The 20,405-nt window shown below is 46.1% G+C and overlaps 1 protein-coding gene across 6 annotated transcripts in view; it reads left to right on the top strand.

Annotated features, from left to right (window-relative positions):
- Positions 1–224: 224 nt before the first annotated feature.
- chd4b (chromodomain helicase DNA binding protein 4b) overlaps positions 225–20,405 on the top strand; it is a 44,416-nt gene continuing 24,235 nt past the window's right edge. For 4 of the 6 annotated variants that reach the window (XM_054741047.2, XM_054741046.2, XM_054741044.2 and 1 more), the window contains exons 1-23: positions 225–437; positions 884–1,008; positions 6,686–6,934; positions 7,017–7,132; positions 7,231–7,330; positions 7,439–7,652; positions 7,774–7,895; positions 7,999–8,122; positions 8,263–8,435; positions 8,808–9,053; positions 9,274–9,477; positions 9,553–9,764; positions 9,995–10,126; positions 10,223–10,322; positions 11,118–11,309; positions 11,992–12,192; positions 12,313–12,450; positions 13,939–14,060; positions 14,139–14,312; positions 18,903–19,044; positions 19,119–19,368; positions 19,461–19,585; positions 19,667–19,759. In XM_054741047.2, coding sequence (XP_054597022.2) covers positions 374–437; positions 884–1,008; positions 6,686–6,934; positions 7,017–7,132; positions 7,231–7,330; positions 7,439–7,652; positions 7,774–7,895; positions 7,999–8,122; positions 8,263–8,435; positions 8,808–9,053; positions 9,274–9,477; positions 9,553–9,764; positions 9,995–10,126; positions 10,223–10,322; positions 11,118–11,309; positions 11,992–12,192; positions 12,313–12,450; positions 13,939–14,060; positions 14,139–14,312; positions 18,903–19,044; positions 19,119–19,368; positions 19,461–19,585; positions 19,667–19,759 — 3,618 coding nt within the window. In that variant the 5' untranslated portion in view covers positions 225–373. The remainder of the gene's footprint in view (positions 438–883; positions 1,009–6,685; positions 6,935–7,016; positions 7,133–7,230; positions 7,331–7,438; positions 7,653–7,773; positions 7,896–7,998; positions 8,123–8,262; positions 8,436–8,807; positions 9,054–9,273; positions 9,478–9,552; positions 9,765–9,994; positions 10,127–10,222; positions 10,323–11,117; positions 11,310–11,991; positions 12,193–12,312; positions 12,451–13,938; positions 14,061–14,138; positions 14,313–18,902; positions 19,045–19,118; positions 19,369–19,460; positions 19,586–19,666; positions 19,760–20,405) is intronic. The other 2 variants (XM_070551099.1, XM_015950223.3) reach the window with 1 other exon arrangement.

Below are 20,405 nucleotides of genomic sequence, written 5' to 3'. Positions count from 1 at the left end.
CCTTTTGAGGCTGTCGTTGAAAGCCACACTTTACTCCCGTGTGGGGCTCTCTACCTGTAAATCAGCTAATGTTAATGTCAAAGCGGGTAAAATCTTTTTAATTTAACTTGCTTGAGAGGACAGGTGGATAATTGGACGGCATGTAAATAACAAACAAGGAAGTTTCGTGCCTGTGCAATGTATTGTTATTTTTATTTATTTTTTTCTCTTGCACCCAGACCCCCCCCCCCCCCGCCTCCTCTCCCTTCCTGGACACCCCCGGTCCATTATCCACCAGTCCCACGTCATTTTCCCTCCTCCCTCGCTGACCGAGGAGCAAGGTTTACGGAGGATTTATTCGGACACCAAGAATTCAAATAGAAACGCTGGGAACATGTCTTGCAGCGAGGATGAGAGGGAGGACTTTGGAGCCGATGACGAGCACTCACTTCTTCACGGTAAGCTCGCCTGCTTTCCTCCCCTCCTGAAGAAGGTCCATCTCTGTGTAACTTGAGCTCGCCTTCAACGCGATGCTAGCGTTAGCCCAAGCTAGCGAGGAGTAGTCGGCTCGGGTCACTCGCCATGATAGATTAGTTAGCTAACTTGGACAGCAGAGTGTTCGGAGTTTTGTTTTTATTTTTTAATTTGTTTTCGTGTAACCCAGCCCACCAGCGTGTCCTCGCCACGGTGGGCGTGAACTGTCAAAGTTTCAACTACAAGTTTCAACCTGCTGTTGTGGCATTTACGCTGTGTATGTGTGCGCGCGTGCTCGGACATTTGCCAGTCGTGCCACGGCGCGCGCGCGGTCTCCTTGTTTTTGTTTTTTTTCTTCCCTCCCCTCTGGTCTGCAGCAGCGGTGCTTTCTGTCCGTCTGTACTCTGCCGGTAACCGTGTCTCTTTACAGACGAGGACGAGCCGGAGGATGCTGTCTCTGACGCAGAAGAGGCACCCAAGTCAAAGAAGAAGAAGAAAGCCAAAAAGAGCAACCGGGAGAGCAGGAGCAGCAAGAGGCAGAGACCCATCCGGGAGGCGAGTTTACCGCTCTGATAAAGTTTTATACATCCAAATAAGCTCTTTTATAAGTTTAGGCCAAAGGTCAAGGTACTGTAGAAGGCATTTAGTCTGTTAAAACTCTATATTTAATACAAAAATAACAAAAATATGTTAAGCTATACAAAGTTATGATGGTGAGCCCCCCCCCCTACACATTCTGCTGTGTTTTATTTTTTGTCACACTTAAATGTTGTAAATAACATTTCAGTGTCAGACAAACGGTCTAATGTCTCAATCATGCTTGAAGGAAGGTTACATTGACACAGATTTTCTAATCAGGCAGCTGGGGGCTGTTAGTTTTTCTCCATTTGACATGGACAAAGAGGGAATTAGTCTTTTTTTTAAATGTGTGAGCCCAGAGCCGGCACAAGGTGACTGCTTGGGGTCCCCAAACAGCACCCAGATGACTTGAAATAATGTTTTAATAACTTTAAATAATACAAATGTGACAGTGTGTGTCCTGTCACAGTGTCCTGATTGATCATGCGCCCTGGCTACTTGGCCAGTGGGATGTCCCTTTGGCTGACTGGTTAGAGCGTATGACTCTCACCCGGGAGTCTGAGGATCGAATCCCGCCTGGGCCCTCGTTTCTCCACCGTGCCACACAAAGTAAATAATGCTAATCCCAGAAAAATAATTAAATATTACTTTCTGTTAACTCATTCACTGCCAGTGACGGCAAAAGACGTCATTTGCATGTTTTTACTGTGTGGGCGTCGGAACGAGCCCCCGCACCGTGAGAACAAACATCTCAGCTCTAAAGCCGATCTTTATCCGCATACGTCACACGTCACATGATCAGGAAGCAGCAAATCCATGTGGTAGGAGATCGTTTTGGGCCGCTGCTGTAAAAAAAAGTGAGGCGCGAACCGGAAAAGCTTCTGCCGATCACAAGTCAACAACGGATTATGAAAGAACGGATAACGCTCAAAACGCGCGGATTCTTCCTGATGTAAGAGGTGAGTTGGTAGTTTTGGCGTCGACATCACCCTAGGGCGCAACATTCTCTGACTCTTTAAAAAAAACTGTAAAAACGGTGAGAAACGCTGGCAGCAAAGGAGTTAAGGATGCACGTTTTCCAAAATGTCTTTAACCGGCTATTGGTGCCCCTTAACAGTTGATAGCCGGTTTATCAGAAACCCTAACTTTAACCAATATATTTGAAATATGTTTATTAATATACCACATTTAAACAACACTGCATTGGGAAATGCTAAAGTAAGCATTTTTGTTGATTCATTACTCCTGTAAAGTTAAAATTAATAGCCATCAAAACACTGATGTGATGTGATCTGTCAGTTTGCCCCAGGACAGCTGTGGCTACATCGTAGCTCATCCCCACCAGCGTGTGTATGGGTGAATGAATGACTGTGTTGTGAAGTGCCTTGGGGGGTTGTAGAGCCCTAAGAAGGCGCTTCGCAAATACAAGCCATTTTTTAAAAATCGTAAGCTGCTTACAAATTATGCTAATGATAGGATGGTACACACATAGTGTGGCCTAGGAATGATGAATCATCTGCTGTTGACTTGTTGGTATGAAGGCCTCCAAGGAAATCCTGCTCAGGGCCCCACAAAGGCTTGGGCAGGTCCTGTGTGAGCCCACGGGGAAGCAGAGTCTGTACTGGCATTTGTTATTCAACACTGGCCGGCAAAAACTCCAGAGTTTGTGATGGGATATTAGCCAGTAAACAGGAGCAACCCAGAAGTTATTTGTTGTACTGCTGAAGCCCGGACTACACTGCATTTTTTGGCCTTCCTAGACAAATCCCTCATTGTGAAGAGAATTGTAACAAAAAATGGTCAGTGTGAGGGTGATTTGCAAGTCTGTGGCCGTCCAGTGTAACCGGCTCTGCAACAGCTTAATGAGCATTCTTACAAAGTCAGCTTGCAGCAGTTTTCAAGCTTTGCTTCAACCTCATCTGTGCCCCAGACAAGCTAGTTCCCAAAGTCAGAGACTCTCTTGGTCAGCTTGCTTCTCACACCAAACCTTCTGTCAGGAATCTTGGCGTGACCTTTGACCCAGCTCTCACCCTGGATTCTCATGTCAGTTCTCTTGTTCGCTCTTCCTTCTTCCATCTCAGGAACGTTGCTAAGCTGAGTTCCATTCTGTCCCGCACTGAACTTGAGACAGTCCTCCACACCTTCATCTCCTCACGCTTAGACTACTGTAACTCTCTTTTCACGTGTCTGAGCAGAACCTCCCTGAACCGTCTACAGGTGGTTCAGAACGCCTGTGCTCGGCTTCTGACCAAGTCCTCCAAACACACCCACATCACCCCGCTTCTCCTCCAGCTTCACTGGCTGCCAGTCAACTTCAGGGTTCATTTCAAGATCCTGGTTCTGGTCTATAGGGCCTTACATGGACAAGCACCATCTTACATTGGTGATCTTCTTAGTCCCTACACCCCCAGCAGGTCCCTGAGGTCCAGTGATCAAAGCCTACTGGTTGTGCAGCACCAGGCTAAAGGTCAAAGGTGACAGATCATTTGCTGCTGTGGCCCCCAGACTCTGGAACTCTCCCCCTGAGCCTGAGATCAGTGGACTCAGTGGTCTCCTTTAAAAAGCAGCTGAAGACACCTGTTCAAGCTGGCTTTTGTATGACCTTCTTCACCTCTCTCTCTTTATTCTGCTCTCCCCACCTATTCCACCTTTTTCAGGATCCACTGATTTCCCTCTTTCCTGTTCACACTCTCTTTCTAAACATTTATTTAAATCACAGTTGCCTATTTTTGCTCATTTTAAATATATTTTTAAACATTTTCTAAATGCTTTTTTATATTTTTACATTTTTTTGCTTTTGTGAAGCGCCTCGTGATTTTTATCTTGAGAGGCGCTATAGAAATAATACTTTCTTCTTCTTCTTCTCACAACTCCTGTCTGCAATTGACCAATGAAAATACAGCCATGGAGTCACGCGAACAGCTCGTGATGAGAGTACAATACAGGGTTTTTCCTGTCTCAAATTGAGGCAGAGGTGGTACCATCCTGACCATGCGCCAGCACATGCATACTCTGTGCATTCAACTGCCTCACTTTTTAATGGCAAAATATTATAAAAGACTCAATAATGTGCATTAGATTGGTGTTTAGTTCCCTTTTTCCCATCTGATATTTATAGTTAAAAAATTTTAAAAATTTTGACCTACATTTCAGTAACATTTTAGGTTTGTTTTAATAACACTCGTCTTAGTCAAAATAACACATAAGTATCTCCAGTAAAATATAATGCATTTCATTAACATGCATTTGTAATGGAAATGGTAATAACATTTAATTTCTGCTGCTAACAATCTAATGGTGGCATGTCTATTATGTACGGGTTGGCAATAATCCTGTTCAAATTATGTTCAAAGATAGAAGCGTTTGTGAATTATATATTACAACGGCTTGTAGGGCTGGGCGATATGGCCTCAAATCTATATTGCGATATAGTCTGAAGCATGTGCGGTAACAATATATATTGCGATATATTTTTTCCTCTGTTTATATATGTCAAAATGACATGCTTTTAAATATCCTCATGTGGCAAATATATGCCACATGAGGCATATAGGCCTCCTCCTCCGCCCACTCCATGCTTGCAGTCACTGCCATTCTGTTGTCCCAATGTCAGCAGGGTGCACCTCTTAGTGACGTGTGTTATCGCGGTATTGCGATATAGCCAAAAACTCTTATTACCCAATTTTATATCGTTTCTATCTTATATCGCTTATATTGCCCACCCCTAACGGCTTGCCATACTTCATGCGTCAGCAGTAATGTGACTCGTATCTGCAGCGGTTCTGATCCATAGCGCTGCAGGTGCAGAATAAACAGGATGGTGGGGACTTTTCGTCCGCTTGTAGAGTTTAGTCATTCTTAGTTTTGCCATCATCATATATTTTTTGTGCGCAACTTGGTCGTGAAACTGCTATCCATTAGCCTTAGCGTTAGCCAATCTGCGTATAGCTGCACTTTTGATCCCAAACTTTGGACCGGTTCTGCCTTTGGGGGGGGGTAACGTAACGTGTCCTGCTAGAGCGAGATGTGCAGTGTGGCTCACAAATCTTGCACCGTACATTATGCCACCTCTAGAGTTCTCACAGCGGAGTGACCGGGCAGGGGTGTGTGGCTGAGGCAATGACGCCAATAAGGAGGCGTCAGACCATTCAACGATTTAAAAACCAATAAAAGAATCCTAAAACGAATCCTTACATCAATGGGCAGCCAGTGAAGGGCTGCCAGGACAGGGGTAATGTGGTTATACTTACGCTTGCCCCCTAAGAATCTGGTAAAAGCATTCTGTACCGTTTGCAGCCTGGATATTGAACCCTTGCTCACACCAAAGAAAACTGAACTGAACTAAAACAAACTCAAAACACACAAAAAAAGGGTATGTTGGGTACTTCTGGTCCTTTCTTCAGTCTAGTAGTGGTGGAAGTTGGCCACATGAGTGCCTGATTTATTTATTTCTTTTAATTGGCTTTTAAAAATGATTTTGGCCGACGTCCGATATAGAATAATTTAATGTATCTGTCGGTCTCTGCTGCTGCCTGTAAAATTGTCAACAGCACCGTCTTTGCCCCCTCATAAAAAAAAGATATTTTGCGACAAACACGGAACAGATTGAAGAATGCATCGAGGCTAAAGTCTGAAAAAATGAAAGTTTATTCGCTCGTGACTGAAGGAGTACCAAAAAAGTACAAATGCAGCAATCGTTTTATTTGTAGACGGAAAAGACAAGAGTTGTGAGTTTAGGGGTGCCGATCGCATGAAGAGGTGGATGGGGGACAAATTTGTTCCCGTTCAAAAAGTCTCTGAAACATGTGAAAACAATGTAAACACTATAATAAATACACTATCGTGGACGTGACTGTAATTGTGGCAGGATACCTCAGAATAGGGCTACGCCCTCTGTTGTCCTGGCGGAGAATTGTTTTGCAACAATCCCCAGCTGACGAAGTCCAGGAGCAAAACGTCTCGGTCAATGCGTGTGCGTCTTTCCAATGCGGAGCTGGCGGAGACGTATAAATTAGGCTTTAGCTGTCAACAAACTTAAACCCCACAAACGGGAGGAAGAGAGTCACTCTTTCTTTAGAAAAATGGTCTGCAGTACCCAGTTTGACCACAGGATGTCATTCTTACTTTATTCTTGCATCATGCACTTTTAAAGGATGTTCATCCCACGATGTCTTTTGTAAAACCAACACTTAATTTCAGAACATCACGCCAACAGTCAGACACGGTGGTGTTGGTGTGATGGTCTGGGCCTACTTTGTTGCTTCAGGACCTTGAATGCTTGCCGTAATTGACGGAATAATGAATTCTGCTTATGAAACTGTAAAATCCTGCCAAAGTCTTACATGTGAGGCGTTAAAACATTCGATTTTGGCTGAACATGTTCTTTTAAATGGTTTAAAGTGGTAGTTAATGTGTTTCCTGTTAGTTGACCAATGGATTTAAACTACTTTAACTTCACCTGAAAATCAGAAGGATTTATGCTTGGAGTGCTCCAGGGATGAAAGCGCACAGTCGATTCTTTTTTCCTTATTCAACCTAATAGAGGAACAATTTGTACAAGAGACAAAAACAATAGCTCTTCATAATTTCTCATTTCTAAAGTCTTGTAAGGAGCCATGTCTTTGTGTAATTAGCAAAGTGTTTCTTTATCTAGCAGGAATTGCCAGTCAGCTCCCCAGAGCACCTGATTGGATTGGAGGCAGCAGAGAGGGATGTAAATGAGGGAGGTATGCGGTCAGAGAGTGAAGGAAGTGATTATGCACCTGGTAGAAAAAAGAAAAAACGCTCCAGCTCTGCCAAAGACAAGAAGAAAGGAGGAGGGGGAGGAGAGAAAGGAGGCTCAAAGAGCAAACGTAAAGATCCAGAACCGGATGATGACGACGATGATGACGACGATTGCCAGGTAAAGTTTCAGTTTTTTTTTAAATGTATGTTTCACTTTGTTACGGGGGACTAACTTTTCTCCGCCCACTGCCAACCCCCAGCCTAAAAGCTCCACGCAGCTGCTGGAGGCCTGGGGCATGAAAGACATTGACCACGTCTTTTCTCAGGAAGACTACAGCTCCCTCACGAACTACAAGGCATTCAGTCAGTTTGTCAGGTGAGGAAACTCACTTTTTAGGATCATAAATGGCTAAATATATCCAAATAAAAAAAATATACAAAGCCACAATAAACCTGGTCTTATGTGTGTTTTAGGCCTTTAATTGCTGCAAAGAACCCCAAAATTCCTGTGTCCAAAATGATGACTTTAATGATGGCTAAATGGAGGGAATTCAGCACAAATAACCCACTCAAGGTGTCCCCCCCCCCCCCCCCCCATTCAAACAAATACATTTGTTTTATGCTTTTTGTTCGTTTTTGTCCACAGAGTGCATAGCTTCTCACTCTGCTCCTGTCCTTTCAGGGTTGCGCCACTGCTAATGCAGCCTTGGCAGCTGCCAATGTGGCTGCAGCTGTGGAGAACATGGTGGTTGCAGGGACCGATGGAGGTGCAGAGATTCCTCCTGCTGCTCCTGCTCCAGTTCCTGCCGCCGCTGCAGCTCCTGCTCCAACACCAGCTGCACCTCCTGCTGCTCCAGCACCTCCGCTCCGCAAAGCCAAGACCAAAGAGGGAAAAGGTAAAGCTGGATGAACGTAATAAAAAATGGGATTTTACGTTTCAGTTTTGATTATTTAAAAATGCAGTTTTCAAACAAAATTGAGTATATATTGAATTTTGTTTTTTTATTTGTGTTCTAGGCCCAAATGCTCGCAAGAGGTCAAAGCCTGCGTCTAAACCTCCTGCTAAACAGAAACCCAAGAAGGTGGCTCCACTCAAAATCAAACTGGGAGGCCTCAACAGCAAGAGGAAGCGCTCATCTGTAAGATGTTTATTAATTTTTTTTTTCTGTATACTGTCTCTCCAGCAGAGAAAATAAAACTTCAAGTAGAAGCCGATTTTTAATTTTCATCTTTCCTGATCAGAGCGATGAAGATGAACCTGATGTCGACAGTGACTTCGATGACGGGAGTTTCTCTGTTTCTGATGGCTCCAACCGCAGCAGCCGTTCTAAGAAGAAATCTAAGAGTGCCAAGAAAAAGAAGAAAGGTCGGCTTTAAATTATCCCCAAAATCTAAACAAAAACAGATCAGCTGTGTGAACTTTCAAATTAGCTTCAAGAACAGAAGGCAGTAGACGTATTTCACAACTTCTGTCGTTGACGCTCTCTCTGTAAACCCCTCTGTCAGTGGAAACAGAAGATGGTGACGGGTATGAGACGGACCATCAGGACTACTGTGAGGTGTGCCAGCAGGGCGGGGAGATCATTTTGTGTGACACCTGCCCTCGAGCCTATCACATGGTCTGTCTGGACCCAGACATGGAGAAAGCACCTGAGGGCAAGTGGAGTTGCCCACACTGTGTGAGTGTCCTTAATAACCACCGGAATCCTGGAGCAGCAAGAGGGAAAAATGCAGTCGTCTTAGGATGTTGTGGTCTGGAAAGACTTTAATTTTAATCATTGTTTTGTATTAATTTCTCTTTGTTCTCTGCCCCACAAAACCTCTCTGCTCATGTTTTTTTAATATTTTATTCTCCTTCACACATCTCACCATGAAATTCCTCTTGTCACTCTCCCTCTCTCTGACTCCTCTCTCAAACACACCCCCCCACCCACCCTCCCCTTTTTTTATTCTGTTCCACATACTTTTCCTGCCTGCCGCCCCCCCCCCCCCCCTCCCCCATCACACACACACGTACCATCTTCTTCCTTCGCCTGTGATTCTGGCTCCAGGAGAAGGAGGGGATCCAGTGGGAGGCCAGGGATGATCTGTCCGAGGCCGAAGGGGAGGACGATGACGACAGGAGAGATGAAGGGTTGGAGGAGGAAGACGACCATCACATCGAGTTTTGCCGCGTGTGCAAGGACGGTGGAGAGTTGCTGTGTTGTGACACCTGCCCCTCCTCCTACCACATCCACTGCCTTAATCCTCCTCTCCCTGAGATCCCCAACGGGGAGTGGATCTGCCCCCGCTGCAAGGTGAGCGCTGTGATCTGCGCATGCTCACATGGGTTTGCTTCTAGACTGCCAAACACACGTTCTGCAGATGTGGAGCCCTTTTCCCTCGTAATTCTCCAGAATTTGTTGTTTCTTAATATTTCAAATAAATGATGGCTCTCATGCAGTTTGTATTTTCTCAATTTCACCATGTGCAGTAAATGTCGGGTAACATTTATGAGCCATCGCTCCGTTTCAACAGTGTCCACCGATGAAGGGAAAAGTGCAGAAGGTTTTATTGTGGCGCTGGGGGGATCCACCAGCCCCCATGCCTGTCCCTCGGCCTCCTGACCTTCCTGCTGATGCTCCTGATCCTCCTCCTTTGGTGGGCCGCAGGGAGAGGGAGTTCTTTGTCAAATGGTGCAATATGTCCTACTGGCACTGCTCCTGGGTGCAGGAGCTACAGGTACTAAGATCTCCTCACTGGGACATGAATCTGCTTCTTCCAACAAATTTACTACCTACTGCCACTCTTCCCCAGTTGGAGCTGAACTGCCAGGTGATGTTTCGTAACTACCAGAGGAAGACCGACATGGACGATCCTCCTCCTGTAGACTTTGGAGGTGAGGGCGATGATGACAAAAGCACCAAGAGGAAGAACAAAGATCCCCTCTTTGTCCACATGGAGGAGGAGTTTTGCCGGTTTGGAGTCAAGCTGGAGTGGCTGATGATCCACCGCATCCTTAACCACAGGTGGGATACATGTTTGACATATGATGGTAAAAGTAGTAAAATGAGTCAGGAGAAACATACTGGATGTTAAATTATTCCACATTGATTGAATGAGGTATTCAGATTTATTTCTGCTCTGACTCTAAAGTTTCTGACTCAAAATGATCAAATTTAAAGCTTTAAAAAACCACAAAGAGCTAGTTTTTAATCAAACCCTGCCTTGTTTGTATGTTTTCTGCATCTAATTTTAGTGTTGATAAGAAGAACAATGTGCATTATCTAATAAAGTGGAGAGATCTGGCATATGACCAGTCCACCTGGGAGAGTGAAGACATGGACATTCCTGAGTATGACACATACAAGCAGATCTACTGGAATCACAGGTGATTCTGAACATTTTGGGATTTATTTATATTATGTGGGAATTCTGTTTCTCATTTATTTATTTATTTATTTATGCTGTTAATTTTCTTTATTAGAGAGCTGATGACGGGGGAGGAGGGGAAACCTGGTAAGAAGCTTAAGAAGACCGTCAAAGTGAAAAAGGCAGAGCGGCCACCTGCTAACCCAGTTGTAGATGTGAGTGTTTTTATTTGGATGTAGAAAGTAAAGGTGTCCTAGAATTTAAAACAACATTTACCTTGTCGTTTATAGGCAGCTTGGGGTGTCTAATGTAGCATACCAAAACGTCTTTGCCGTCTTGCTTACTCATGTAACTTAGTGACGTTTTAATGGCCACAGAGGAACTGTTCATTCAGAGAAAAGCTGGTTTAACACATCATAAGCTTACGTTTGCAAGTCCCATCTAACTTCAACTCCAAAAACCTGTAAATGTTGGTCGTGGTAATGCTAACCGCAGAACAACGCTAGCTCGAGCTAATGCTAACGCTTACCTGAGTTTCTGCTAACATCCGCGCTGGACGAATGGAATTAAAGAGAACGTCGGAGCTCTTGTGTAATGTTCCAGGATGTACTGGGAATATCCAAACTTTCAATGAATGCCAGAAAGATCCAGACTGTGTTGAGTTATCTGGATACTATTCACAGCTCTACAAAGACTTTCCAGCTTCAGGCAGAGCCATAGAGCCATCAGGATGAACCGACCAATCACAACGCAGCTCGTTTAATATTCACGTCCTGGCCGAGTGGGCCAGTCTTTCCATTGTAGAGCTTTATTATTGGGTTGCTTTTGGTCATCCTGGGCCATTGTGAACCCCAACATAGTTTAATATGCTATATAGAGGCTCAAAAAACTGTTTCCAGTTGTAATGAAAAAACCAAAGTTGTTCTAGAACCCTTTTAATTATTGGTGATAAAACTTGGTTGAATAAAAGAAGAACATGTGAATTCTTACGTTTGTTTACTTTCTTGCAGCCCACCATAAAGTTTGATCGGCAGCCAGACTACCTGGACAGTACAGGAGGCACGCTGCATCCCTACCAGCTGGAGGGGCTGAACTGGCTGAGGTTTTCTTGGGCTCAGGCCACGGACACAATCCTGGCTGATGAGATGGGTTTGGGCAAGACTGTACAGACAGCTGTCTTCCTGTACTCGTTGTACAAGGAGGTGAGAAACTCAGGATCCAAACTATTGTTGTCATCAGTGGGGCAGCAGTAGCTCAGGTGGTGGAGCGGGTTGCCTCATGGTCATGGGTTCGATTCCAGCTCCCGCCAGGGGGTATCCTGCTGTTGTGTCCTTGGGCAAGACACATCACCCAACTTGCCTGTGTTAGTGGTGGTCAGAGGGGCCGACAGCGTCAAACGGCAGCCTCGCCTCTGTCTGACCTCCCCAGGGCGGCTGTGGCTACAAGTAGCTTACCATCACTAGCAGTGTGTGAATGTGAGAGTGTGTGAAAGCGTCTTTGGGTGTCTAGAAAAGCGTTTTATAAGTTCAATGCATTATTATTATTACTGTTAAAGTGCTATAAAAATATGTAAACTTTGTTTTAGTTTATTGTGCGTTCTGTCCAGTCTGCCCTCCTCTGTCAGTTTGTGTCAGTGGTCGGGGTTTCAGACATGTGACACACACCAACTTTGTCCAATAAAGGGAATGAGTTCAAAGTAAAGAACTTTATTCTAAAGGCAGGACAAGACAAATGCAGATGCTTTTTTTTTAATCTTTAAAATAATTTCAGTTCAGAAATAATTAATCCCAAAGGAAATTAGATAATGATATATTTGCAGAAAAGGAAATTTTAAACTCCGTGTGTACCAATATTAATTTAAAATTTTGCTTTATTTTGTTGCAGGGCCACTCCAAAGGCCCCTTCCTGGTCAGTGCTCCTCTGTCCACCATCATCAACTGGGAGAGAGAGTTTGAGATGTGGGCTCCTGACATGTATGTGGTCACTTATGTTGGTGACAAAGACAGCAGAGCGGTTATCCGAGAAAATGAGTTCTCCTGCGAGGGCAACGCCACCAGAGGAGGGAAAAAGGCCTCCAAGATGAAGGTAGGGAACATATAAATGCAAAAACAATCGAAGCTATTTATCTAATAGAAAATTACAGTAGATGTTTTAATAACTTGTTTGAACGCCTAACTGACGTCTTCTTGTCTTTGCACTTAACAGAAAGACTCAACAATTAAGTTTCACGTTCTGCTGACATCCTATGAGTTGATTACCATTGACCAGGCTGTGCTGGGCTCCATTGAATGGGCCTGTTTGGTTGTTGATGAGGCGCACAGACTCAAGAACAACCAATCCAAGGTAAAAACAATAGGGTCAATAGCCGTGTGTTCACTATAGGAGTTCTGAGAATTTTCTGGGAGGGGGGAAAAGTGACCAGGAGATGTGATGGCTCCGTCCTCTCAGCTGTTGTCCCCTTAAAAAAATCTGCCCTTTCGGGACATTTCTAAGACGTCAGCATATTACGAATGCTTTAGCAGAGAGTGACGTCATTTAATAGCACCAAAAGGCATCCACAGACATTAATATTAAAAGTTTTATTCTGTCGAAGTACGCCATCATAAAATTTGTGTAGGGGATGGGGAGAGTGGCTGTGTGATGTAAAAGATGGTGTTCAATGACCAGAAGAAGTGTTGTTTTCACAGTGCTCTGCAGGAGACCACAAAGTGTTGTGAATTACAACGTTAGCAGATGTTTGCTGCTTTTTTTTAATCATTGCTGTTGGAAGTTCAAAATGTCGATTGTAAAGCAGCTGCTTATTTTTTTCTTTCCTGTCCTGACTTTACTACAAACACTGGTTGTTTGGAAACGTCTGCTGATGTCATTTACTACCGAGTTACAATCAATTAGCACAAGTTAACCACAAGTCCTTCCCAGTGACTACCGCTGAGTACACACCCTAGTTCAGGTACTTTGTTGATCCCTGAAATGGCCCGGAAAATGGTTCTTTTTGGTCGGGCTGGTGAAAAGGGACACGCGCATGCCGGTAAGGTCCAGTAAAATTCCAATAGCAGAAACTGACTAAATGATACTAGAGAGAGACCGAAAAATTAGGCTGATAGCCACCATTTATTTTACATGTCGGCAATGATGTACTGTTAGTGGCCTCAAAAATCGGCAGCACAAATTGGCCATTGGCTGACCATGACCTCTACATAACGGTATCTGCAACAGTCGACCTCTATTTGATACTCCGGCTGAGCTGAAGGTGATATTCTGGTACAATTCATGCAAGGTATCTGCGGGCCCTTAAAAAGTCTTAAATTAGCTTTTCCAAATTTAAGGCCCTAAAAATCCTTAAAAATGACAAATAATCCTTAAATACAGTTTCCAAAGGTCATAAATGACCAAAGACCCAATAAACAAGATTCTTTTATTTCTGTAAAATTTTCGTGAATTTCTAGTTGGTGTTCAGGTTTTTTGTGTATGATGTTAACATAAGTGGAACCGTGCACATTCAGTTGTGAAAGGGGGCAATTTTTTTATGAGCACATTAGCTTATTAAGCTAGTGGGAGCTTGCGCCATGAGGAAGTGCAAGTTTAATGGTAACTGGATGGTTAATCCCACGTTCGCGACGTGGTTAGCACCGGTTCCCGGCAATAGCTGGAAATTATAGCTTTAATTTTTAACATAGCTTAAATTTGGTCAAAGTGGCCTTAAAAAAGCCTTCAAAGTCTTAAATTTGGCTCCCTTAAACCTGCAGATACTCAATGCTTTGCTGTGCTTTATGAATGAGCATATTTTCAGAGATTTCTTGTCATTTTCCCTGTTTTTCTCTCTAATTCTAGTTCTTTAGGCAGTTGAACAACTATTCACTGCAACACAAACTTCTGCTCACTGGAACCCCTCTTCAGAACAACCTGGAGGAGCTTTTTCACCTGCTGAACTTCTTGACTCCAGAGAGATTCAAGTTAGTTGCTTTATGTTTTGTTTTTGTGGTGAAGCTCACAGGGACAGAATTTTAATCATTTGTTCATATTTTTTGCAGTAACCTTGAAGGGTTTCTGGAGGAGTTTGCAGACATCGCCAAAGAGGACCAAATCAAGAAACTCCATGACATGTTGGGACCCCACATGCTCAGGAGGCTGAAGGCCGATGTGTTCAAACACATGCCTTCTAAAACAGAACTCATCGTTCGAGTGGAGCTGAGCCCCATGCAGAAGTAAGTAGGGTTGTCACGGTAACCGGTGTAGCGGTAAACCCCGGTAAAAAAGTTGACGATAATAATAACCGTCTTGTTTTTTAAAAAATATATTATCTCGGTGGATTACCGTGGCTGCGGTATAGGCGCGGTGACTCTTACCAGCCACCGTATCATCTGCTGAAGTTGCCGGCGGCACATGCACACTTTGTCGTCGTCTTCCTCCGCTTATCCGGGTCCGGGTCGCGGGGGCAGCATCCCAACTAGGAAGCTCCAGACTGTCCTCTCCCCGGCCACCTCCACTAGCTCCTCCGGCAGGACCCCAAGGCGTTCCCGGACCAGATTGGAGATGTAACCTCTCCAACGTGTCCTGGGTCGACCCGGGGGCCTCCTGCCGGCAGGACATGCCCGAAACACCTCCCCAGGGAGGCGTCCAGGAGACATCCTGACCAGATGCCCAAACCACCTCAACTGGCTCCTTTCGATCCGGAGGAGCAGCGGTTCTACTCCGAGTCCCTCCCGAATGTCCGAGCTCCTCACCCTATCTCTTAAGGCTGAGCCCGGCCACCCTACGGAGGAAACTCATTTCAGCCGCTTGTATCCGCAGTCTCGTTCTTTCGGTCATTACCCAAAGCTCATGACCATAGGTGAGGATTGGGACGTAGATCGACCGGTAAATCGAGAGCCTGGCTTTCTGGCTCAGCTCCCTCTTCACCACGACAGATCGGCTCAGCGTCCGCATCACTGCAGACGCCGAACCAATCCACCTGTCGATCTCCCGATCCCTCCTACCCTCACTCGTGAACAAGACCCCGAGATACTTAAACTCCTCCACTTGAGGTAGGACCTCTCCCCTGACCTGGAGTTAGCAAGCCACCCTTTTCCAGTCGAGAACCATGGTCTCAGATTTGGAGGTGCTGATCCTCATCCCAGCCGCTTCACACTCGGCCATGAACCTACCCAGCAAGAGCCGAAGATCAGAGCTGGATGAAGCTAGGAGGACCACATCATCCGCAAAAAGCAGAAACGAGATTCTCCTGCCACCAAACTCGACACACTCCACACCACGGCTGCACCTAGAAATTCTGTCCATAAAGTTAATGAACAGAACCGGTGACAAAGGGCAGCCCTGGCGGAGTCCAACCCTCTCCGGGAACAGGTCCGACTTACTACCGGCTATGCGGACCAAACTCACCCTCCTCTGGTAAAGGGACTGAATGGCCCTTAACAGAAAGCCACCCACCCCATACTACTGGATGACCCTGGGGACACGGTCATAAGCCTTCTCCAAATCCACAAAACACATGTGGATTGGTTGGGCAAACTCCCATGCCCCCTCCATCACCCTTGCAAGGGTATAGAGCTGGTCCATAGTTCCATGGCCAGGACGAAAACCACATTGCTCCTCAATCTGAGATTCAACTATCGATCGGACCCTCCTCTCCAGTACCTTGGAGTAGACCTTTCCAGGGAGGCTGAGGAGTGTGATCCCCCTATAGTTGGAACACACCCTCAGGTCACCCTTCTTAAAGATGGGGACCACCACCCCGGTCTGCCACTCCACAGGAACTGCCCCCGATGACCACGCAATGTTGTAGAGACGTGTCTACCACGACAGCCCTACAACATCCATAGCCTTGAGATACCCAGGACGAACCTCATCCGCCCCCGGGGCTCTGCCGCTGTGCAGTTGTTTGACTACCTCAGCAACTTCTGCCCCCAAGATTGGACAGTCCATCCCCAGGTCTCCCGGCTCTGGTTCCTCCTTGGAATGCGCATAGGTGGGATTGAGGAGCTCCTCAAAGTATTCCTTCCACCGTCCGACTATATCCCCAGTTGACGTCAGCAGCTCCCCATCCCCACTGTAAACAGTGTGAGCGAGTTGCTGCCTTCCTCTCCTGAGGCGCCGGACAGTTTGTTAGAACCTCTTTGGAGCCGATCGATAGTCTTTCTCCATGGCCTCACCAAACTCCTCCCACGCCCGAGATTTTGCCTCGGCAACTGCCACTGCTGCACTCCGCTTGGCTATCCGGTACCTGTCTGCTGCCTCCGGAGACCCACAGACCAGCCACGCCCTGTAGGCCTCCTTCTTCAGCCTGACGGCTCCCCGAACCTCTGGTGTCCACCAGCGGTTACGTGGGTTGCCACCACGACTGGCACCGGCCACCTTACAACCACAGCTAGCAACAGCCGCCTCAAAAATCGCAGAGTGGAACAAGGCCCACTCGGAGTCAATGTCCCCCACTGCTCTCGGGACGCGATTAAAGCTCTGCCGGAGGTGGGAGTTGAAGACCATCTTGACAGGTTCTTCTGCCAGGCGTTCCCAGCAGACCCTCACTATGCGTTTGGGTCTGCCAGGTCTACGTGGCATCTTCCCCTGCCATCTGATCCAACTCACCACCAGGTGGTGATCAGTTGACAGCTCCGCTCCTCTCTTCACTCGAGTGTCCAAAACATACGGCCGCAGATCAGATGATACGACTACAAAGTCTATCATCGACCTGCGACCTAGGCTGCCCTGGTACCAAGTATACCGATGGGCATCCTTATGTTCGAACATGGTGTTCGTTATGACCAAACTGCAGCTTGCACAGAAGTCCAATAAGGAAACACCACTCGAGTTCAGATCAGTTCCTCCCAATCACACCCCTCCAGGTCAAGCTGTCATTGCCCACGTGAGCATTGAAGTCCCCAAGCAGGACAATGGAATCCCCCGATGGAGCACTATCTAGCACTCGTCCCAGAGACTCCAAAAAGGGTGCGTACTCTGAACTGATATTTGGCCCATAAGCACAAACAACAGTCAGGACCCGTTCCCCGACCCGAAGGAGGGAAGCTACCCTCTCATCCCCCGGGGCAAACCCCAACACACAGGCAGAGAGTCTTGGGGCTAACAAAAAGCCAACCCCAGCCCTCCGCCTCTCACCCGGAGCAACTCCAGCAAAGGAGAGTGTCCAACCCCTCTCAAGGACTTGGGTTCCAGAGCCAATGCTATGTGTCGAGGTGAGTCCGACTATATCTAGCCGGTACCGCTCAACCTCTGCCACAAGCTCCTGCTCCTTCCCCGCCAGCAAGGTGACGTTCCATGTCCCAAAAACCAGTTTTCTTGTCCGGGGATCGGACCGCCAAGGCTCCCGCCTCGGTCTGCCACCGGATCCACATTGCACTGGACCCTTCATGTTCCTCCTGCGGGTCCACAGTTGGATGAGCCCATGTATCCGGTTCGGGCTTGGCCCGGCCGGGCCCCATGGGCGAAAGCCCGGCCACCAGGCGCTCGCTCATGGGCCCCAACCCCAAGCCTGGCTCCAGGGTGGGACCCCGGTAACCCTCCGGGCCGGGTACTCCGACTCTTTGACTTTACCTCCATGAAAGATCCTCTGAACTGTTCTTTGTCTCACCCTTCACCTAAGACCAATTTGTCATGGGAGACCCTACCAGGGGCACAAAGTGCCCCAGACAACATAGCTCCTAGGATCATTAGGGCACTCAAACTCCTCCACCACGATAAGGTGACGGTTCAAGGAGGAGTTTGCGCACTTTGTTTACAACCAAAACTTTCTTGAAGCTAAAGCTGAAATAATGGCCAAAGGAGGAGACGGCAGCGCTCAGGACATTTATTATCCCTCAAAGAAGACAAAGTGGGAAGTATGGGCAGTTTTTGGATATTTGAAGAATGCCGAGAGACAGTTGATAGAAGACGGCTATCCTGTTTGCAGCACGTGCAGAAAAAGTGTCTGTGAAAGGCAGCAACTCTTCAAATCTCATGACACATCTGCGTGGCCATCACCCACAACTCTACAGTCAACGCAAGGCAAGCTAACGTTAGCGTTTTAGCTCAAATGCGTGATCCGAGGATTTGGGTTGAGGGAGAATGCAACGAGTCGCTATATGAAGCAGCTGCAGCGCCGCTACCTGCATATAAACCGTGTCGCGGACAACCCCATGTTGAAATGACGCTATGCATTATGGGGCTCCCAGGGGCAGATAAGAGTTGGTCTCTCTCCGAGAATAATTATGAATTCAACAATGATTACTGCCTGATGACATTTTCCCACATCTGCAAAGCTCACTGGAAGGACACAAACCGAGGACAATATTTTCCTGATTTAGGGTTTATTACTCAAGTAAGGGTAAAAAAAAGTATCTGAATAGAAGTCTACTTGAGTACTTGGTATCATCTGGTCTAATATTTTTAAAATGATGGCATCAAACAGACAAAAAAAAAAAGAAGTTATGGGCAAATATTGGTATTTTAAAGACTAAAGGGGAAATATGTAAACAAATAAACAACATAATTACAAAATAACAAATTTTAGGCTAAATTTAGACACAAACTGAGGACAATATTTTCCTGATATACAGGGTTTATTTAGTTGTCTGAAAATGTAGCACGTTTAAAAAAATACCGCGATAATACCGAAAACCGTGATAATTTTGGTCACAATAACCGTGAGGGGAAATTTTCACACCGTGACGACCCTAGAAATAAGCAATGTCAAACCCACACAACAGCTGCAGATCTGTTTTTCTTTACTTACCGTTTATTTTTATACTCTTAGCAAAATGGAAAATCAGCTCATGTGCACCTGTTTTATTTATTTAACAATCCAGGAAATACTACAAGTTTATTCTAACACGTAACTTCGAGGCCCTGAACACTCGAGGAGGCGGAAACCAAGTGTCTTTGCTAAACGTTGTCATGGACCTTAAAAAATGCTGCAATCACCCCTACCTCTTCCCTGCTGCTGCCACAGTAAGTTTTCATGTTTCATTGCTGAAACGTATCTGCTCGTTGTCACTTCATTCTGAGTCCTTTTCTTGCTCCAGGAGGCACCAAAACTCCCAAATGGCATGTATGAAGGTGCCGCCCTGACCAAAGCTTCAGGGAAGCTGATGCTGCTCCAGAAGATGATGAAGAAGCTGAAGGAAGGAGGCCACAGGGTTCTGGTTTTCTCCCAAATGACCAAAATGCTTGACCTACTGGAGGACTTCCTGGAGAACGAGGGATACAAATATGAGAGGATTGATGGAGGAGTCACTGGCAACATGAGACAGGAGGCTATTGATCGCTTTAATGGTCAGACGTGTTTGCACATTTATCTTGGTCTCTCAGGAGAGCTGAGTTGCTATTTGTTTTTCTAATTTGAAATCTGCTCCTCGTCCCGACAGCTCCTGGTGCTCAGCAGTTTGCGTTCCTCCTCTCCACTCGGGCCGGTGGTTTGGGCATTAATCTGGCCTCTGCTGACACAGTTATCATCTTCGACTCTGACTGGAACCCTCACAATGACATCCAGGTATGAAGACCAAAGGTGTCACCTGACTTCGGTATCGGTACTTTATTCAGATTTTGGCTGAGGGTTTGTTGTCCCACACAGGCGTTCAGCAGAGCTCATCGTATCGGCCAGAACAGGAAGGTGATGATCTATCGCTTTGTCACTAAAGCTTCTGTTGAAGAGAGGATCACACAGGTCTGTTAAAATTATTACATTCACATTTATTTAAAGAGCAAGTCACCCCCTACCAGAGTCTTAACTCCACTCCCATTTCCTGTTTGAAAAATACACCACAAGGAGGCGTTTCCTGGCATACCGAGAGGGCGGAGCTGCTATCAAATACACACACAGGCTCATGGGGCATTGTGACATCATATGGTACCAACTAACGTCATAGGGTACCTCTTAGCCAATAGCGGTGGCAGATTTAAATTCAAATGTAGTGCTGAGTTTTTACCTGAAGAGGGCGCACTGACAGATTTAGGCAGAATATTTAAATTTTAACTAAGTTGCCCTAACGTGCCAAATAATTGACTACCGTAAATCCTCTAATACAGGCCGGTATTCAATTAAAGGCCGGGTCTCCAATTTTGGCCGGTGTCGGAGTCAGCGGAGGTAAATAATGGCCGGTCTCTTATTGTGGCCGGATGGAATGTGGAAACAAGCAAGTACGAGCGTCTCAGCGGCAGGGTTATAGTCCCCAAATCAACCAGCAGGAGGCAGTAGGGGTTCACGCAAACCTTTATTAGGCTTTTTCTTCAAGCTTTGTAACACTTCAGACACGATCCACTATCACGCTCCTACCACACAGAGTCACGGTGTCAGTTAACCATGCTAATTC

This window comes from Nothobranchius furzeri, chromosome 5 (assembly GCF_043380555.1).
Source record: "Nothobranchius furzeri strain GRZ-AD chromosome 5, NfurGRZ-RIMD1, whole genome shotgun sequence".
NCBI lineage: Eukaryota > Metazoa > Chordata > Actinopteri > Cyprinodontiformes > Nothobranchiidae > Nothobranchius > Nothobranchius furzeri.
Note: the sequence above shows the minus strand (reverse complement) of the source record. Positions and strands in the feature narration are given on the sequence as shown.